Below are 21,376 nucleotides of genomic sequence, written 5' to 3'. Positions count from 1 at the left end.
ACACCTACACCACCCGATGTTACAGGAAGGCCATAAAGATCATCAAGGACATCAACCACCCGAGCCACTGCCTGTTCACCCCGCTATCATCCAGAAGGCGAGGTCAGTACAGGTGCATCAAAGCTGGGACCGAGAGACTGAAAAACAGCTTCTATCTCAAGGCCATCAGACTGTTAAACAGCCACCACTAACATTGAGTGGCTGCTGCCAACACACTGTCATTGACACTGACCCAACTCCAGCCACTCTAATAATGGGAATTGATGGGAAATGATGTAAATATATCACTAGCCACTTTAAACAATGCTACCTTATATAATGTTACTTACCTTACATTATTCATCTCATATGCATACATATATATACTGTACTCTACATCATCGACTGCATCCTTATGTAATACATGTATCACTAGCCACTTTAACTATGCCACTTTGTTTACTTTGTCTACATACTCATCTCATATGTATATACTGTACTCGATACCATCTACTGTATGCTGCTCTGTACCATCACTCATTCATATATCCTTATGTACATATTCTTTATCCCCTTACACTGTGTATAAGACAGTAGTTTTGGAATTGTTAGTTAGATTACTTGTTGGTTATCACTGCATTGTCGGAACTAGAAGCACAAGCATTTCGCTACACTCGCATTAACATCTGCTAACCATGTGTATGTGACAAATACAATTTGATTTGATTTGATTGTTTGATTTGAATGGCCCCGGGCTCTAGAGGCATCTCTCTGGAGCAGACAGGCAAGAACCATGGTTACAGAGATAGAGATGTGTGTGCCTTTTGTCCTGTTAATCATTGCTGCATTGAGGGAGGATCAGATAGACTAGACTCAATCAAATGGGTCTGGAGGTAATCTACTCAAGGGACGCAGGAAGGTAGGGTTCCATATATCCCGGACATACTGTACATCAATAGTAAAGACAATGATTTGTAAGGCATTCCCTCTTATCCAGGTAACTGTGTGATTTTGTGTATTACTGCTCTCTGCACCATGGCCATGGGAGGGCAGCCTTCATCCATGTGCCAGCCTCAGGCAGCCTGGCCACTCCTGAAAGACTGGTACCACTGCTGCAGACTGTCATTCAGGCCATGCTCAACCAGCTGGAGGCCCTACAAACAGCCAAAGACCACATGACAACTGTCTCCAAGACTCCTGGAGACCCAACCATGGCTACCTCAGGCTTAGTGCACACAGGAGATGATCCATGACTGGTTAGATCATCCCACTCATATGGTTACTATTCATACTGTAACAATGTGTTGTAAACAGTAAGTCATTCTGCTAAATATACAAGTATGGAATATAGTCAGGTATGTTGAGATGTGGATAATGTATAACTCATAAGCAAACAGTCATGACAGCAAGTCATCATTCTCATTCACTTTTTTATTCAAATTTTAAGAAAAAAAATACAAGAAATTCTCATAGATATACATTAAGAGAATGGCATGTCAAAAATACACCATCTCAACTATACGTGTGGAAAAACCAGGAGGCCTCAGATACAGAACTTGCAAGAAGACAGTCTAGCCAAGCTGTTTAACCAAATCTATTTGCCAATCAATGAAATGACACAGAGATTCAGATTTTGTGAAAGTATAGGTAAATAAAAACGAAGTAAAATCTTCTCAGTAGATCAAGGCCCCTTTTTGAAGTTGTCGGAATGCAAAGCAGAACAACAGTGCCTGAAAAATTATACTGATAAACCTCAAGCTCATTATTGCGATTTGATTGCATGGATGCATCTTCTATAAACCTGAGGTTTGCATATAGGAAATTTTGAAGAAAATACAATTACAATTATATTAATAATAATTGAAATGAAACCTTTTCAGTCAATCTTATCTCCATGTTTGCAAATTGGCAATGCAAAAAGAAACCATCTCTCTACTGTAAACAACTCTTCTTAAAACTCTAGTCATGCTATTTACTCTCTGCCATGACTACCCGTAATCTACTGAACATGTCTGTCCTATTTATGTCCATGTATCTACTTGAGTTGTGATTATAATATGTATGTAACCCTCTGGTAACTAAGGAACACAGCCAGCATTCCAAGAAAACAAACAATCACTTCGCAACAGGCCAACCCTTTAACCAATTTTGATAACTGAAAAAAATAAGAAATACATATCACATATCTCTTATCTTTCATCATTACAGACACTAACACTTGAAACACTACATCTAAATGTGAAACACTGCCATCCATTACACTGTACTCAACACCAGTAGCACAGGGCCCTTGTTAAAACGGTGATCTGAATTATTTCTTAAAAATATCTGGTAGTGTATATATATATATATATATATATAGCCATTTGTTTCTGCCAATTCATCCAACCAAGTATCTTTTGCTGCACCCCCCCGCTTGGCTTTACAGCCTAAAAAAGTACAACTTCAGAATATTGAACATGTAAGCCTTCCAGGTTTTGTTGACCTGTGAACCCAAAAACCTTTCTCCATTCCGCTCCATAAATCAGAATCATGTTTATATGCCCTCAACTCCACTTGTCTTTTGCTCTACAAAATCAGAGCATCACCTTTCGATGAACCTTCATGACAAAGACCTTTGATGAGAATTTGAGGTCTAAATCCAACCATGCCATCTCAACCACACTTCCATTGATATTGGCCCAGTCTTAGAGGATTTACACCCACAGATTGAGACACCCTTTTTGAAGCAGCGCCATTATCAGCAGCAGTAGAATAGAGAAAGCAGGGGTTGCAGTCTTAAGACTAATCACAATGAGGAGGATCATGAAGATTACAATGAAGGGACATTAACATCAACTACCTCAACATCTGAGTCTATTCAGAGGTTAAGTCTATTCCAAGCCAATTGGAACAGTTTAAAAAATCTTAACAGGGGACAAAAAAAATACTACGATATTTCAATGTGGGAGCTTTGTAGGTGCTATTTAGAAAAGTTAGTCATTGGGAGCAGGTGGACAGGATGGAGAGATTAGATGATGAAGGAGTACAGAGGAACCAACTGTCCTGTCTGTCAGATGCATGAGGAGGTGGCGCAGCAGCAGACGGCTGTAGATGTTCTTCCTACAGTTGCTCTGCTTTGAGACATCCCTCCCAGGACAGAGTATGTGGTGTCTTAACCTGTGTTTGCCTTCATGTACCACAATTACTCCATATTGACCTAATACCTCTCGAACGCCAGTTATTTCCACACTCAACTGCTCCCAGCAACATAAGGGACAAAGCTTATTTTCATAGTTGTAGCACTGACTTTGAGAACTTGTGGGGCTATTGAGTGTAGGAGTATGTGAGTATGGTTTATGTTGTCTTCACTAAGAGGGTTTCACAGAAATAAGTGCCATCAGTTTTTACTTTAGGGGAAATCAGTACTTTACATAGGATATTAGCAATGACCAGTTTTACAAGACGAAATGTGTAAGCTGTAACCAGAAGCCAATGTTGGCAAACATTCTACAGGAGTTGTTTCGATGTCAGTAGTGGTTTAGTTATCCAGAATTCAGGCTAAAGACAAACATCCTCTGATCTACCTTGTTTTCCAATATACAGTACATTACAATAGCAAAGGATTTCTGTCTTGCAAAATGTCTTGAATGATTAAAGATGATAAATGCAATGTTTCTCATTTTTTGTATAAAAAAAAATGCTTGACTCCAACATACTGATTTGTTTGAAATCTACCTAAATACATAGATACAATTGAAAATAAAGAAGTTATCGTTCAGCTTCACCCTTCTTGGCAGCTGTATGATCTGAGGATTTGTTGTTGTGAAATCCTTGTTTGCGGAGGAGGTGAGATGGGATTTCTGCAGGGTGTAGCTACACATGAGGACACCGAGGTCCAGACCTCAGTAATGATTTTGAATTTAAAAAAAGGAACTCTCAACTTACTGTTGAGAGTTAGAATAATAGAATACATCAGGTGCAATTTTGAAACTTGGCTGTGCATCAGCAGTGTCTCTCTTGTGTATATGTCACTGATTTTGAAACTTGGCTGTGCATCAGCAGTGTCTCTCTTGTGTATATTGTCACTGACAGTCACTCAATCAGCCCATGTCAGAAAACATTGTAGATTGGTAAATAAACTCTAGTTAGCTATCTAGACTTGTAGTAATCATATGGCCAAATTACTGACCGTGAACGCAGGGCATGTGCCCAGGTGCCCAGACCTCCAAGGGGCCTCCATTGATTTAGTTAGTTACTCTCACTCAGATATCATATTAACATGGCATAAGTCATGTGTAGAATTGCAGGAAATTAACTATAAAACTGCAACAACAAAAAAGTTCTGTTTAGCAAACATATTTGTTCACCTTTTGTTAATAAAATACTTTTTCTGCTACACAACTCTGTACATTTTCAATTATAGTTTTTCATCTAATTGTATAACTAGTAGGCTATGTATTTGTAGAACAACTGAGGTGAATGAAGCTACAGCAACCAATATGACAATGGTTGTTTTTGCTGTTCTCCAAATAGCATTTGGCAGTTTTTAAATTGTATAGAAATGCAGTAAATGAGATTCTACTTTATTAAAATGTCTTGGCTACGACCCTGGATGTCTGAGTTAGCTGTGTCCTTCTCTCTACCAATACATACTGTACTGTGACTTTATGTAGCCTACTGTAAACACTTCCTATCACAATAGTAATTTGATGTTATTCTAAGTTAGCATTATTAGGTAACCAGGTTAGCATGTTAGCGCTCAAACCATGAGAGTCGGACTTAAGCCATTTCCTGAGAAATACAGGCCAGTCAATGTCTTTTATTAAATCAAACCTGTAACATAATCTGTACCACATACATTAAAAATCCTCATACTTTCTCATACTACCAACATACTTTATTTTCTATTTAAAATCTTTGGACCAGCAGAAAATGTTGTTGATACAGCAATCGTTAAGCATACGGGACTAAATAGAATTAGAACCACACGAGCTACATCCCATCTCCACTCCAACCTAGGTGTGTGTGTGGTGTGTATTGATAATGAGGTCGACCCGGATCCAGAGGATTGTGAGGTTACCTTATACGGACTAATGAGAAAAGGTGAGATGTACTTTTGTTTTCATACACATACATATACTTTAAAAGAGTGAGGTAGATATATACTTGAAGGGAAAAAAAGAAAAACATCCCCAGTCATGACACCAAAGAAAATACATATAAAAAAATCCAACTTTATACTGAATCATGGGGCCTTTATACAGTGATTTAAACTGATATCACAAAAGGAAAATTAAAAAATAAATAACAATCCTACAGAGAGAACCTTCAAAGAAGGAAAAAATAATCACCAAGCAACACTTTTTCAAAAGGAGAAGTGCTTCAAAAACATTTTTCATACCGACACCCCCACTAAGACCTATTCCATTCATGACATTGAAATGTGACCACTTCCCTGGACTTTAACCCATCCTTATTTGGTTTACAGATGCCATGTTTAAGGAGAATAACAAAAGATACTGTTTTCACTTTCATCACAAGAAAAAGAGTATGACAACAGAAATGAATCGAATGATAAAGGAGAATAAGCAGTAATGCTGCGTTTGAAATCTAAGACACAAAAAGAGAACCATGATTATGGATGAGTCTTCTTTGAGGGGATGGTGAGTGGTTGGGATCATTAAGGCAAACAAGACAACCCAATTAGCCCTATTAATTGAGAGGCAGGGAAACGAATGGGTTAAAACACCAGATCCAGTAGAGAAAAAAGAAAATCCTGTGGAACTAATCCTGATGTCAAAAGGAGGCACTGGGGGAGGCAGGTGTACTGTACATTTCAGTGTGGGGCTGGAGGGGAGGGGAGAGGGCACTATTGGACTCGACAGAGAGGTGAAACAAGCAGAGGACAGTAATGAGAATGTATGGAGAAAGCAAAACCTTTACTTCGACCTGAGATTGAGTTGCACCTAGGGGGGAATAACTAGGTGCAGTGCTAGACAACTGGTACAAGAAGGGTGACAAATGTACACGCTCACACATGGAGCTAAGGTGTCCATTCAAACTAATAATAATAATAATAACAATAATAATATAGAAATCTACAAAAAAAGAATGCAAAGGAAAACATGTTCATAAAAAAGTTAAAGGCAATGGAGAATATGTGGTGAAACAGACAACCTTCTGGGGTAAAGAAGAGAGAAAAGTCAATTTATATCTAAATGATCATTTTCTTTGCTTGGAGAAGTATGATGCATAAGAAATGGACTGTAGTGGAGATCATAAACTATTAAACCTGAAGGATTCCTTTTATATATATATATGATTCCTTATATATATATATATATATATATATATATATATATATATATATATATATATATATATATATATATATATATATAGATATATATATATATATATAGGATTCCTTATATATATATATATATATGAGATATATATATATATATAGGATTCCTTTTATATATATATATATATATATATATATATATATATATATATATATATATATATATATATATATATATATATATATAAAACATCTAAAAAAGAAAAATAATAAAATAGCAGCTTCATTCTGTACAGGTGAACATCTGAACAGTACAAAAGTTATAAAAGTGACAAACCAATGATGTGTGTGAAAATGATCCTAAGGTCTAACATACAACTGTAAGACCTTTATATAAATGTTTGAATTGTACAGAGAGACTAATGACAAGTCTAAAAAAGATCTGCTGCGTACAATGCCTCGCATGCTTTTAGCAGACGTATGTATAGTCACAAGGTGGAGTTCTGTTGAGTCCTTTAGTTCTCCTTGTATTAGAACTGATCCAATACCTTCCACTTCAGGTTTGTTTCTGTATGTGTTGCATTTTTGGCACCAAGTCCTTTTTGTTCAATGTCTCTGTTGGTGATGTTGGTGTTTTCATCTCTCAGATGACACATACAATAGAAGAGGAATCCAATAAGGGCTCTGATGTAACTCGGAAAAAAACAAGAGAAAACAGGCAAATTCCTTTTACAATTTGATTGTAATTGTGAAGTAGAAAACAAAATAAACAGCAATTTGGGTTTTTAGGATGCTTGATTATGTTTCTCTTCATGTCAAATCAATAGGACAAATGAAGAGCAAGAAGGAGAAAACTACTAACTTTGATTTGACAAAAAATGTGTCCAGTTCACAATTGCCCTCCCTCTATGATATCTACCCACTCCTGAAATCATTCCAGGAATATTTACAGGAAAACCAATTATCCTAGTCCAGTACACATCAATGTCTGAAATGTGGGAGAAGTATACCGATGAAAATAGGTTTTTAAGAGGAGCTATATCTTGCTGTCGAGAGACTCATGTGTTGGTATAGAAATACAGTGCATTTGGAATGTGTTCAGACCCCTTGTCATTTTCCACATTTTGTTACATTACAGCCTGATTCTAAGATGGATTAAAGAAAATCCTCATCATTCTACACACAATACCCCATAATGACGAAGCAAAAACAGGTTTAGACATTTTAGCAAATCTATTAAAAATGAAAAAATGTAATTACATTTACATAAGTATTCAGATCCTTTACTCAGTACTTTGTTGAAGCACCTTTGGCAGCAATTACAGCCTCAATTCTTCTTGGGTATGATGCTAAAAGCTTGGCACAAATGTATTTGAGGAGTTTCTCCCATTCTTCTCTGCAGATCCTCTCAAACTCTGTCAGGTTGGATAGGGAGCGTCGTTGCACAGCTATTTTCAGGTCTCTCCAGAGATGTTCGGTCGGGTTCAAGTCCGGGCTCTGGCTGGGCCACTCAAGGACATTCAGAGACTTGTTCCGAAGCCACTCCTGGTTTGTCTTGGCTGCGTGCTTAGACTTGTCCCGAGCAGGGTTTCATCAAGGATCTCTCTGTGCTTTGCTCCGTTCATCTTTGCCTTGACCCTGACTAGTCTCCCTGCTGCTGAAAAACATCCCAACAGCATGATGCTGCCATCACCATGCTTCACCGCAGGGATGGTACCAGATTTCCTCCAGATGTGACCCTTGGCATTCAGGCCAAAGAGTTCAATATTGGTTCATCAGACCACAGAATCTTGATTCTCATGGTTTGAGAGTCCTTTAGGTGCCTTTTAGCAAACTCCAGGTGAGCTGTCATGTGCCTTTTACTAAGGAGTGGCTTCCGTCTGGCCACTCAACCATAAATGTCTGATGGAGTGCTGCAGAGATGGTTGTCTCCCATCTCCACAGAGGAACTTTGGAGCTCTGTCAGAGTGACCATCCGGTTCTTGGTCACCTCCTCCGATTGCTTAGTTTGGCCGGGCAGCCAGCTCTAGGAAGAGTCTTGGTGGTGCCAAATGTCTTCCATTTAAGAATGATGGAGGCCACTGTGTTCTTAGGGACCTTCAATGCTGCAGAATTTTTTTGGTACCCTTCCTCAGATCTGTGCCTCGACACAACCCTGTCATGGAACTGTACGGACAATTCCTTCGATCTCAGGGCTTGGTTTTTGCTCTGACGTGCACTGTCAACTGTGGGACCTTATATAGACAGGTGTGTGCCTTTCCAAATCATGTTCAATCAATTGAATTTACCACTCGTGGACTCCAATCAAGTTGTAGAAACATCTCAAAGATGATCAATGGAAACAGTATGCATCTCATAACAAAGGGCAGGAATACTTGCAAAATCTATTTTTGCTTTGTCATTATAGGGTAAAAATATCTTAGAATAAGGCTGTAACGTTAAAAAAATTGGAAAAAGTCAAGGGGTCTTAATACTTTCTAAAGGCAGTATAAACACACTCAGATATACACATTATTCTCTCAGAAATGATCTAAATGGGCTCGTCTGTTGGATTTTCTAGCAGATATGCTTCAAATTCTTTTTTAAAAGTTATTGTCTCTCACTTACAATACCTGTCAGTCAGGGAATATTTGATGATGTCCTTCTTTAATTATGTTTTTAAAGTAACAAATACTAAACAAGAAGTAAACACTAGAGCTTCCCAGTGTTGTTGTTCGTTCTGAGCCACCGTACTCCAAACGCTTTAGCAGGTTTCTGTGCTGTTTCTCAGTCTTGGTATTCAATAATAAATCTTGATAATATTATTTAAAAATGAAAGATTCTACTGCAGTAGAGTAGTATAATGTGTCAGTTATTCACTCATCCATCACCCCATTATAACTAAAACAGGGGAGAAGTTTATGTTACCCTGTGTGAGAAGAGGAGTGGGGTGATCTGGCTGAGGGGGGAGGAGGGGATCAGCAGGCTGAAGACTGGGGCAGTGGCAGCGCCCGCTCATTCTTGCGCCCCCCGTTCATGTGAGCGTAGTTCTGTGTGTCCTCAAAGTTGGGCCGTAGCACCACCACTGGCCCGTTGGCCGATATCTGTCCTGAGTGCTTGTCCAAGGCCAGGCCTGGGGAGGCCGAGACAGAGGCAGCCGGGACTGAGGTGGAGGGAGAGCCAGGTCCCTTCAGGGTATTAGAAGGGCATTGCATTGGGGATAACTGCTGGGGAGGAGGGGGTGCTGAGCCCCCTGTGGCCCCCATGGGTCCCTGGGAGGGTAGAGGAACAGCAGTGGGGGGTCTGCTGGGTGCAGGGTCCAGTGGCACGTTCTCCATGTTCTCCACCTCCATGTCCAGCTCCTCAGTGTCCGGGGGCTTGTTCTCCTCGCTGAAGAAGAAGCTCATCTCACTGAACGGAGGCTCCAGCTCCTCCTTGAGGCTGTTGATGATCTCCAGGAAGGAAGGACGCATCTTGGGGTTGTACTGCCAGCACATCCGCATCAGCTCAAACCTAAGGGCAAACACATTACCTTATTTATCATACATAATATGAACGATTCAACAAAAATATGATCCAGTAAATCTATCATTGCATCTTCTCACCATAAGGTGGCAGAGTGCACCAAGATAGAGCCAATGAAAATGTTTCTGATACTCACTGAAACAAACAACTTCCAGAGGTTTCTATACAAACAGCTACTGCCAACTATGCATAGAACGTCAGTAAGAATCTACCATCATATATCATACTACAGCATGTGTACAAATAGACAGTAAATCATACATGAGCATACTGTGCTAGGCTAGCGACAGAACACAGAAAACATCAAAACAACACCATGAAAAGAGAATCATTACAGTTTGGTGTGGTGCTCGACCACACACCACATATTACATTATACACAAACAAGCTAAGAATACCTTCTACAGCCTACTGACATAAATCACTTATTCATCTCCCTCTCTCCCAGCAGCCACCACTCTATGTCCGATCCCACAACAGCCTGTACAGCTGGGTATCTCAGCCTCTCCGCACCAAAGCTTTCTGGGTAGTACTCTCTGAAGAAGACACTTAACTTCAAACTAAGTTTCAGCCAGCAGGAGGGAGGGTTGGTCATGGCTTGTTCTTTAGCCTCTCAGTGAGTCAGTCTCTTAAAGTTGCCTTTCAGACGGCTAAACTAAACCCCGGCTGCAAGACCTCCCATGAAAATGGTCGTAATGCTTGGAGCTGGGCCCATGTACCAGAGTAACCTGTCTACTTGACGTTGGCACGCTGAAAATTCTTCCTGGACAATCTGTCGCTGTGTATAACTTTCGCTGATGTGAAATGAGAAAATACTCTACAATAAATCATGTCAGCACCCAGCTCCTCATCACACACAAACACATTTTACTTTTCACATCATTTCACTCATATCACGATATGTAAATGTTGCATCGTTCACAACATTATAAATACCAATGCAAACCTCTACCAGAGTAGAGATCGAGAGAGCTACAAAAGAGAGCAACCTATGCTATGACAGACCATTAATAAACAGGAATCTGCAGCTGCAGGCCTGACCAGTAACATGTTCCACAATATCACCACTCAGAAAATCTGTTCTTTTCATGCAGCTTTCTAACATTGGACCAAAGGTCTAGTCATATTTCACCATAGAACAGTATCTTAGATATTGCCATAATTCTATCTATACTGAACTAAAATATGAACCCAACATGCAACAATTTCAAAGATTATACTGAGTTACAGTTCATACATAGAAATCTGTCATTTAAAATAAATAAATTAGGCCCAAATCTATGCATTTCACATGACTGTGATTTCACGTGTATTTCAGATGTTGGTCAAATATACCTAAAAGAAAAGCTAGGAACATGGATCAGAAAACCAGTCAGTATCTGGTGTGACCACCATTTGCCTCATGCAGTGCGATACATCTCCTTCGCATAAAGTTGATCAGGCTGTTGATTGTGGCCTGTGGAATGTTGTTCCAGTCCTTTTCAATGGCTGTGCGAAGTTGCTGGATATTGGCGGGAAGTGGAACATGCTGTCGTACACATTGATCCAGAGAATCCCAAACGATCTCAATGGGTGACATGTCTGGTGAATATACAGGCCATGGAAGAACTGGGACATTTTCAGGTTCCAGGATTTGTGTACAGATCCTTGCGACATGGGGCTGTGCATTATCATGCTGAAACATGAGGCAATGGCGGTGGATGAATTGCATTCAAATTGCCATAGATAAAATGTAATTGTGTTCGCTGTCCGTAGCTTATGGCTGCCCATACAATAACCCCACCGCCACTTTGGGCACTCTGTTTACAAAGTTGATATCAGCAAACCGCTCGCTAACACAACACCATACATGCTGTCTGCCGTCTGCTTGGTAGAGTGGAAAGCGGTATTCATCCGTGAAGAGTACACTTCTCCAGCGTGCCAGTGGCCATCGAAGGTGAGCATTTGCCCACTGAAATCGGTTACGACATCGAACTTCAGTCAGGTCAAAACCCTGTTGAGGATGACAAGCACGCAGATGAGCTTCCCTGAGTAGGTTTCTGACAATTCTTTGGTTGTGCAAACCCACAATTTCATCAGCTATCTGGGTGACTGGTCTAAGGTAAATAAGCCAGATGTGGAGCTCCTGAGCTGGCATGGTTACATGTGGTCTGTGGTTGCAAAATTCTTTAAAAAGATGTTGGAGGCAGCTTATGGTAGAGAAATTAGCATTCAATTCTCTGGCAACAGCTCTGGTGGACATTCCTGCAGTCAGCATGCCAATTACACGCTCCCTCAAAACTTGAGACATCTTTGGCATTGTGTTGTATGACAAAACACATTTTAGAGTGGCCTTTAATTGTCCCCAGAACAAGGTGCACCTGTGTAATGATCGTGTCTTTGAATCAGCTTCTTGATATGCCACACCTGTCAGGTGGAATAATTATCTTTGCTAAGGATAAACGATCACCAACATGGATTGTAAACAAATTAGTGCACAAAATTGGAGAGAAATAAGCTTTTTGTGTGTATGAAACTTTTTAGGGATCTTTGATTTCAGCTCAGGAAACATGGGACCAACAGTTTTGTTCAGTATAGTATAGCATATGTGTATTTACATTTTCACTCATCCCCATAATAATTCAGATTTTACGCTGCTGTTACACGCTACTTATTATCTATGCACAGTCACTTTACCCCTACCTACATGTACATATTACCTCAATTACCTCGACTAACCTGTATAAAGCCTCGTTATTGTTATTTTATTGTTGCTCATTTATTTTATTAACTTTAGTTTATCTAGTAAATATATTTCTTAACTCTTATCTTTATTTTCCATTGTTGGTTAAGGGCTTGTAAGGAAGCATTTCACAATAAGTTTTTCTTTATTTGACTGATTTGATACCCATACAGTTGAAGTCGTAAATTTACATACACCTTTGCCAAATACATTTAAACTCCGTTTTTCACAATTCCTGACATTTAATCCTAGTAAGAAATCCCTGTCTTAGGTCAGTTCAGATCACAGTTTTATTTTAAGAATGTGAAATGTCAGAATAATAGTAGAGAGAATGATTTATTTCAGCTTTCATGTCTTTCATCACATTCCCAGTGGGTCAGAAGTTTACATACACTCAGTATTTGATAGAATTAACTTTACTTTAAAAAAAACTTGGGTCAAACGGTTTGGGTAGCCTTCCACAAGATTCCCACAATAAGTTGGGTGAATTTTGGCCCATTCCTCCTGACAGAGCTGGAGTAACTGAGTCAGGTTTGTAGGCCTCCTTGCTCGCACACGCCTTTTCAGTTCTGCCCACAAATTTTCTGTAGGATTGAGGTCAGGGCTTTGTGATGGCCACTCCAATACCTTGACTTTGTTGTCCTTAAGCCATTTTCCCACAACTTTGGAAGTATGCTTGGGGTCATTGTCCATTTGGAAGACCAATTTGTGACCAAGCTTTAACTTCCTGACTGATGTCTTGAGATGTTGCTTCATAGTATCCACAGAATTTTCCTCCCTCATGACGCAATCTATTTTGTGAAGTGCACCAGTACCTCCTGCAGCAAAGCACCCCCACGAAATGATGCTGCCACCACCGTGCTTCGCGGTTGGGATGGTGTTCTTCGGCTTGCAAGCTTCCCCCTTTTTCCTCCAAACATAACAATGGTCATTATGGCCAAACAGTTCTATTTTTTGTTTCATCAGACCAGAGTACATTTCTCCAAAAAGTACAATCTTTGTCCCCATGTGCAGTTGCAAACTGTAGTCTGGCTTTTTTATGCCAGTTTTGGAGCAGTGGCTTCTTCCTTGCTTAGCGGCCTTTCAGGTTATATCGATATAGGACTCGTTTTACTGTGGATATAGATATTTTTTTACCTGTTTCCTCCAGCATCTTCACAAGGTCCTTTGCTGATGTTCTGGGATTGATTTGCACTTTTCGCACCAAAGTACATTCATATCTAGGAGACAGAACGCATCTCCTTCCTGAGCGGTATGACGGCTGCGTGGTCCCATGGTGTTTATACTTGCGTACTATTGTTTGTTCAGATGAACGTGGTACCTTCAGGCGTTTGGAAATTGCTTCCAAGGATGAACCAGACTTGTGGAGGTCTACAATTTTTTTTGGCTGACTTCTTTTGATTTTCCCATGATGTCAAGCAAAGGGGCTGTCACGCTCTGACCTTAGAGATCATTTTTATGTCTCTATTTTGGTTTGGTCAGGGCGTGAGTTGGGGTGGGCATTCTATGTTTTATGTTTCTATGATTTTCTATTTCTATGTTTTGGCAGTGTATGGTTCTCAATCAGGGGCAGCTGTCTATAGTTGTCTCTGATTGGGAACCATACTTAGGTACCCTTTTTCCCACCTGTGCTTGTGGGAAGTTAACTTGGTTTGATGGCACTTAGCCTTAAGCTTCACGGTTTGTTTTGTATTGTTTATTATTTTGGCGCCGTCATTTCTTAAATAAAGTCAAATGTATGCTAATCACGCTACACCTTGGGTCTCATCCTTCAACAACTGTGACAGGGGCACTTAGTTTGAAAGTAGGCCATGAAATACATCAACAGGTACACCTTCAATTGACTCAAATGGGGTCAATTAGCCTTTCAGAAGCTTCTAAAGCCATGACATCGTTTTTAGGAATTTTGCAAGCAGTTTAAAGGCATAATCAACTTTGTGTATGTAAACTTCTGACCCAATTGTAATTGTGATATATTGAATTATATGTGAAATAATCTGTCTGTAAAAATTACTTATGTCATGCACAAAGTAGAAAAACTATATTTTGTTAACAAGAAATTTGTGGAGTGGTTGAAAAATGATTTTTAATGACTCCAACCAAAGTGTATGTAAACTTCCAACTTCAACTGTATATGGTAAAGATGGGAACACTTTTCAAATATGACTCATACTTTTTTAAATGATGTTATCGTTGTCTTCTCTTCTCTCTCAATCCCCCTCTTTCTTCAGCCTGACTACAGCATTGTTCTGCAGCCCTTGTTGGATCCTGGCTCTGCAGGTCTCCATACTGTAACTATCCACTAACTCACTACAGGAGAAGCTACCAGCAGCGGCTTTTCCAGTACAAACCCTCCCCCACCCCACACTCTCCCTCCCCTGCCTAACACAATTCACACACTCTTGCAATCAGGACACCACTCTGAGGCTGCCATAGAAACCCAAGGTTTGTGTCTGCATAACACCAGCCCCTCTCTCCCCTCTCTGTAAGTTTTAGGTAAAGAGGGAATGCCTTCGCATTGAGATGAGAGGCAGAGAGGAGAAATGCATGTACACAGCAGAGCTGCCTGACAGCTAGGGAGGCTGTTCCATTCCACTTTTCCAGACAAGACCAAGACCAAGATCGACAGACAGACAGACAGTATCTCTCTAAGAACAGATATAGCCCATGGTTTACCCCAGACTTGACTGCCCTTGACCAGCACAAAAACATCCTGTGGCGTTCTGCATTAGCATTGAATAGCCCCCGCGTTATGCAACTTTTAAAACAGAAATTTGCATCCTTGTAGCACTAATTCCAAAAACTTTTGGGACACTGTAAAGTCCATGGAGAATAAGAGCACCTCCTCCCAGTTGCCCACTGCACTGAGGATAGGAAACACTGTCACCATCGATAAATCTACGATAATTGATCATTTCAATAAGCATTTTTCCATGGCTGGCCATGCTTTCCACCTGGCTACCCCTACTGACTCTTTTCTCTGTATATATCAATAATGTCGCTCTTGCTGCTGGTGATTCTCTGATCCACCACTACGCAGACGACACCATTCTGTATACATCTGGCCCTTCTTTGGACACGGTGCTAACAAACCTCCAAACGAGCTTCAATGCCATAAAACACTCCTACTGTGACCTCCAACTGCTTTTAAATGCTAGTAAAACTAAGTGCATACTCTTCAACCGATTGCTGCCTGCAGCCTCCCGCCCGACGAGCATCACTACTCTGGACGGTTCTGACGTAGAATATGTGGACAACTACAAATACCTAGGTGTCTGGTTAGACTGTAAACTCTTCTTCCAGACTCACATTAAGTATAACCAATCTAAAATTAAATCTAGAATCGGTTTCCTATTTTGCAACAAAGCCTCCTTCACTCATGCTGCCAAACATACCCGCGTAAAACTGACGATCCTACCGATCCTTTACAAAATAGCCTCCAACACTCCACTCAGCAAACTGGATGTAGTCTATCACAGTGCCATCCGTTTTGTCACCAAAGCCCCATATATTACCCACCATTGAGACCGATATGCTCTTGTTGGCTGGCCCTCACTACATATTCGTCGCCAAACCCACTGGCTCCAGGTCATCTATAAGTCTTTGCTAGGTAAAGCCCCCCCTTATCTCAGCTCACTGGTCACCATAGCAACACCCACCCATAGCACGCGCTCCAGCAGGTATATTTCACTGGTCATCTCCAAAGCCAACCTTCCCTTTGGCCACCTTTCCTTCCAGTTCTCTGCTGCCAATGACTGGAACAAATTGCATAAATCACTGAAGCTGGAGTCATATATCTCCCTCTTTAACTTTAAGAATCAGCTTTCAGAGCAGTTTACTGATCACTGTACCTGTACACAGCCCATCTGTAAATAGCCCATCCAACTACCTCAGCCCTATATTGCTCTTTTGCCCCCCCAGTATTTCTACTTGGACATCATCATCTGCACATCTATCACTCCAGTGTTAATGCTAAATTGTAATTACTTCACTATGGCCTATTTATTGCCTTACCTATCTACTCTTCTACATTTTCACAATCTGTTTCTACATTTTTCTATTGTGTTATTGACTGTACGTTTGTTTATGTGTAACTCTGTGTTGTTGTTTTTGCCGCACTGCTTTGCTTTATCTTGGCCAGGTCGCCGTTGTTGATGAGAAAATGAGAACTTGTAAATGAGAACTTGTTCTCAACTGGCCTACCTGGTTAAATAAAGGGGGGGGGGGGGATATATATTTTAAAAATTACAGAACCCTCACTAATGGGGAATGAGCGGCATCTTTCACACACGGGCCGTGGCATCCCTTCTATGGACCTCAGCTTACTGCTGAGGAGGGAGCTCCCGTAACACCAGCTGAGCATGTGGGCCATGATGTCACTGTGCTCCATTTAACCTGTGATGTAAATGTCACCAGTCAGGCCTTCGCTTGGCTCCCCACTGGCATATGGCTCTCATGATATAGTATGCACATTTGTCCCCTCAACTCTAAATAGTAGCTGCAAGGGAAATAGTGGCAGATTTAGCAAGGGAACCTTTATTCAATTGAAACTTTATTTAACAATGACAAGTGAGCTGGTACTAGAGGACAATATCTTCAGAAAATGCACCTAAGGAATAAGCCTAACAGTGGAACAGTCAATAGGAAAAACACCACATATTGAAAGATGTGGCTAAGACTGAAATTCTCCTGCGTCTGACTCAGTCCCAGAGCAAGAGTGACATTGAAAGAAAGAGCAGGGGACTCACAGCATGTCAGGACAGTTGTCAGGCTTGTCCAGGAGTCCTCCCTCCATGACGAAACGCAGCACCTGCTCATTGGACATGCCCTGATACGGCTGCTCAGACAAGGTAGAAATCTCCCACAGCACCACCCCAAATGACCTGCAGGGGGAGACAGAGAGGAGACAGGTATGTTAGAAACAACACAAATGTAAAATGTCAAGTTTTATTAGTTGTATGTATATCATAGACATGGTATACATCGTCCAGTGAAATGCTTACTTGCAGGCTCCTTCTTGACAATGCAACAACAATACCAAATAATACAAGATAAGAATATGAACATAGAGTAAATGGTTCAGTAGAACATATACATATTTGTAAAGTATAATACAGGAAAGCACAATTTATTGTTCAATATTTACCCATTTTGGGGATGGGGGGAAAGTCTTTAAATTGTGCAGTATTTAGCAATAATAATAATAAAAGTCTGGTAGCAGCACATGTGATGAGACGTGCGTGCGTACATGCATGTGTCTGTGTGGGAGTTTGCATGAGTGAGTGCATGTGAGTTAAGCTAAGGTGCGGAGAGTCAGTGCAGGTGGTCAGTCCAGTTCAAGTGTGGCTGGGGTGTGTGGGGTCCTTGATGATGCTGCGGGCCTTCCTCAGGCACAGCTTCAAGTAGATGTCCTGGATGGGTGGGAGCATGGTCCCAGTGATGTACTGGGCCATCTTTACCACCCGCTGGAGGGCTTTGCGGTCATAGACCGAGCAATTCCCATACCAGGCTGTGATGCAACCGGTCAGGACGCTCTCGATTGTGCAGTGGTAGTATTTGGAGAGGACCAGGGCTAGTATGCTGAATTTCTTTAACCGCCCTTAGGAAGTAGACACGCTTTTCTTATTTTAATTGTTTTATTTAAACATTAGTTATCTGTTGCACCCTCTTGACAAGAGTGGTGGTGTTGTTGGTCCATCTCAAGTCCTCGGTGATGTGGACGCCGAGGAACTTAAAACGGCTGACTCTCTACTGCAGTCCAATTGATGTGGATCATGGTATGTTCCCTCTGCTTCCTGAATTCAGGTAGAAGTTGTTGTCCTGGCAGCACAATGCCAGTTCACTTATCTCCTTCCTATAGGCGAACTCGTCATTGTTGGTTATCAGGCCTACAACTCTGGTGTTACCAGAAAACTTGATGAGTTGGAGTCGTGCAAAGCCATGCAGTTGTGGGTGAACAGGGGGTACAGCAAAGGGCTGAGGACACACCCCTGGGGGTCCCCTGTGTTAAGAGTCAGTGTGGAGGAGGTGTTGTTTCCAATCCACACAGCCTGTGCAGACCACCGTCAGGAAGTCCAGGATCCAGTTGCAGACAGTGGTTTCCAGTTCCAGGGCTCTGAGCTTGGTGTCGACCTTGGAGGGAAGAATAGTGTTGAATGCTGAACTCTAGTCAATGAACAGCATTTTCACATACTGTAGGTGTTCCTCTTGTCCAGGCCTAGTGAAAAGCGATGGAAATGGCATCTTCCATCATCAGCAGCATACTGTAGTAGGACCATGCAGTGTAATACAGGCAAAACCATCCATACACAGGGCCCAGCAGGGCATGTAAATAACCTCTGGCAGCGCTTTACAAGGATGGTGCTGCATTGTGTAATGTTGAGTAGGACTGTTCTCTAACAGTGGGAAGCAAATTGTGCAAAGAACAGAAGAAATGTTTATTCATAAATTCATGCTACATATATTAATCAAATACGGACAAATGTAAATGTTTATGTAATTTTGCCTTATCCATATTTTATCCATACAATGAGCCTGTATACTACCCAGAGACCACTAAGGAACTGCAACAGAAAACAAAACTTAAACCTAAGCTTGACACAAAATAACTACGAGTTCATCATTGCCAATGATTATTTGTTAGCTCTCTTAAGCCATATTTCCCCCACTGTTGTGGGATCTAAAGGCGGCTAAAAGATCCACTCTGTTGATCGACGTGCGTGCATGCACGTGTGTGGAGACATTTTTTGGGCAGCAGACTGTTTTCGTTGCGTTTCTCCCAGAGAGAAAGTCCACCTTGTGTAGTGTAAATCCACTAGGGGCTTGGGGAGCCAGAGAAGCTTACCAAGCAAGAGGGGCCGAGGAACTCTTTTTGACTAGCTAGCGACGACCTTTGAACGTCCGGATCCGGTGTTATATGCCTGTTTACAAATGCTAGCTACATGTCAGGCTAGTCTGGTGTTCTATGCTTTATGACACACTTTTCTAGCCACAGAAGCAAACATGTCTCTTTGTAACGAGTGCACTGAGAGTCGGGAAGCAAGTACAGGTGTGTGTTTTTAATAAATAAACAAAACAATAAACACGAACCACAAACACCACACCGACATGAAACAGAGTCAATAACACCCTAGGAAATAACCAAGGGGAGTGACAGATGTAGGGAAGATAATCAAGGAGGTGATGGAGTCCAGGTGAGTGTCATGAGGCGCTGGTGCGCTTGACGATGGTGACAGGTGAGGCCGGAGAGGGAGTATACGTGACACTCTTATTTAATTGAAATTGCTAGAGCTTGAACTGCTACTATTACTAAGGAGGTGAAGAACACAAAGACTGAGAAAATGTGTCCACTGAACACTACAAGAGGGAACGATGGAGAATGCATGTCTTTTGTCCGACATTGACGAAGAAAGACATGCCGGTTGCCAGATTTTACGACTTGCTTCAGTGGCTTGCCCCTCACATCTCGCACGAGAGAACTCACAGCTTGCCCGTAAGTGCTGCAGAAAGGCTGTCTGTGACCATTTGGTTTTTGCCGAGTGGCAGCACACAGCAAAGGGGACACCAGCTTCCTGGACCCAAGAAACATGTCAGCAGAATGGCTATAAACATGTTCAACAACCTGAAGGAGTACTTCCTCACACCAGCAGGTCAAGTGTCTTCCCAATATGCTGCTATTACACTACAGTAAATGTTGGTGTGGTTTGGAAAACATAAGCACACATACATTCTCTTCTTCTGGTTGATGACTGTTTGTTTCATGTTGTGAGCTACACAATTTGATTTTGCTGTTTGGATTTAGGAGTTTTCTTATTCACACTTTACAAATCACAATAAAGAGTACTAATCACGTCGTCCTTGTTCTCGTTTTACCTAACCTTGTGTTATGTGAAGTGGCCTTTCAATGAGAACTTTCCTGCTATGGTAAATGGGTGAGAAAGGCCATTCAGCTGGAGATAAAAGGTCTAGGCCATCCAGACATTAACCTCATCTACACAACACAAGATTGTACATGGTCTTGTGTAGTGGCCTTTCAATGGAGACCTTCCTGCTTTGGTACATGGGTGTGTCCAAATGAGAACAAGGACAGACCCCCGCCCCCAAGACATTAACCTCATCTACATAGCTTATGTACAACGCAGTGCAAGTTTACTTAGTGAATGATTCAAAACTGTACAAATAACCAGACAAATACATTTGTAAGCCTTTTAGATATGCATTTACTATCACAAGAGGAAAATAGTGCAATGTAAAACAATGCAATATACAGGTGAAAAGTGTGATGAAAGAAAAAAAACAAAGTAAACACCTGTAACATGTGAATGAGGAAATACAGTGCAATCAGAAAGTATTCAGACCCCTTCCTTATTCCTTACCCTTATTCTAAAATTGATTACATTTCATTTTTTCCTCATCAATCTACACACAATACCCCACAATGACAAAGCGAAAAAAGGTTTTTAGACATTTCTGCACATGTATTAAAAATAAAAACAGAAATACCTTATTTACATAAGTATTCAGAACCTTTGCTATGAGACTTGAAATGATTTGGAAAGGCACACACCTGTCTATATAAGGTCCCACAGTTGACAGTGCATGTCAGAGCAAAAACCAAGCGATGAGGTCGAAGGAATTGTCTGTAGAGTGCCGAGACAGGATTGTGTCGAGGCACAGATCTGGGGAAGAGTACAAAAACATTTCTGCAGCATTGAAGGTCCCCAAGAACACAGTTGGCTCCATCATTCTTAAATGGATGAAGTTTGGAACCACCAAGACTCTTCCTAGAGCTGGCCGCCCGGCCAAAGTGGGGAATCGGGATTGTCACTCTGACAGAGCTCCAGAGTTCCTCTGTGGAGATGGGAGAACTTTCCAGAAGGACA

General features: G+C 41.1%; 1 protein-coding gene across 1 annotated transcript in view; it reads right to left on the bottom strand.

Moving 5' to 3' along the window:
* Nucleotides 1-8,489: 8,489 nt before the first annotated feature.
* Nucleotides 8,490-21,376, bottom strand: part of LOC124000795 (insulin-like growth factor 1 receptor) — a 156,579-nt gene continuing 143,692 nt past the window's right edge. The window contains exons 20-21 of the mRNA XM_046307413.1: nt 17,243-17,377; nt 8,490-9,760 (exon numbers count right to left, since the gene is read on the bottom strand). Coding sequence (XP_046163369.1) covers nt 9,226-9,760; nt 17,243-17,377 — 670 coding nt within the window. The 3' untranslated portion in view covers nt 8,490-9,225. The remainder of the gene's footprint in view (nt 9,761-17,242; nt 17,378-21,376) is intronic.

This window comes from Oncorhynchus gorbuscha, linkage group LG02, assembly GCF_021184085.1.
Source record: "Oncorhynchus gorbuscha isolate QuinsamMale2020 ecotype Even-year linkage group LG02, OgorEven_v1.0, whole genome shotgun sequence".
In the NCBI taxonomy this organism is placed as follows: domain Eukaryota; kingdom Metazoa; phylum Chordata; class Actinopteri; order Salmoniformes; family Salmonidae; genus Oncorhynchus; species Oncorhynchus gorbuscha.
This window is presented reverse-complemented; position numbering and strand designations above follow the sequence as displayed.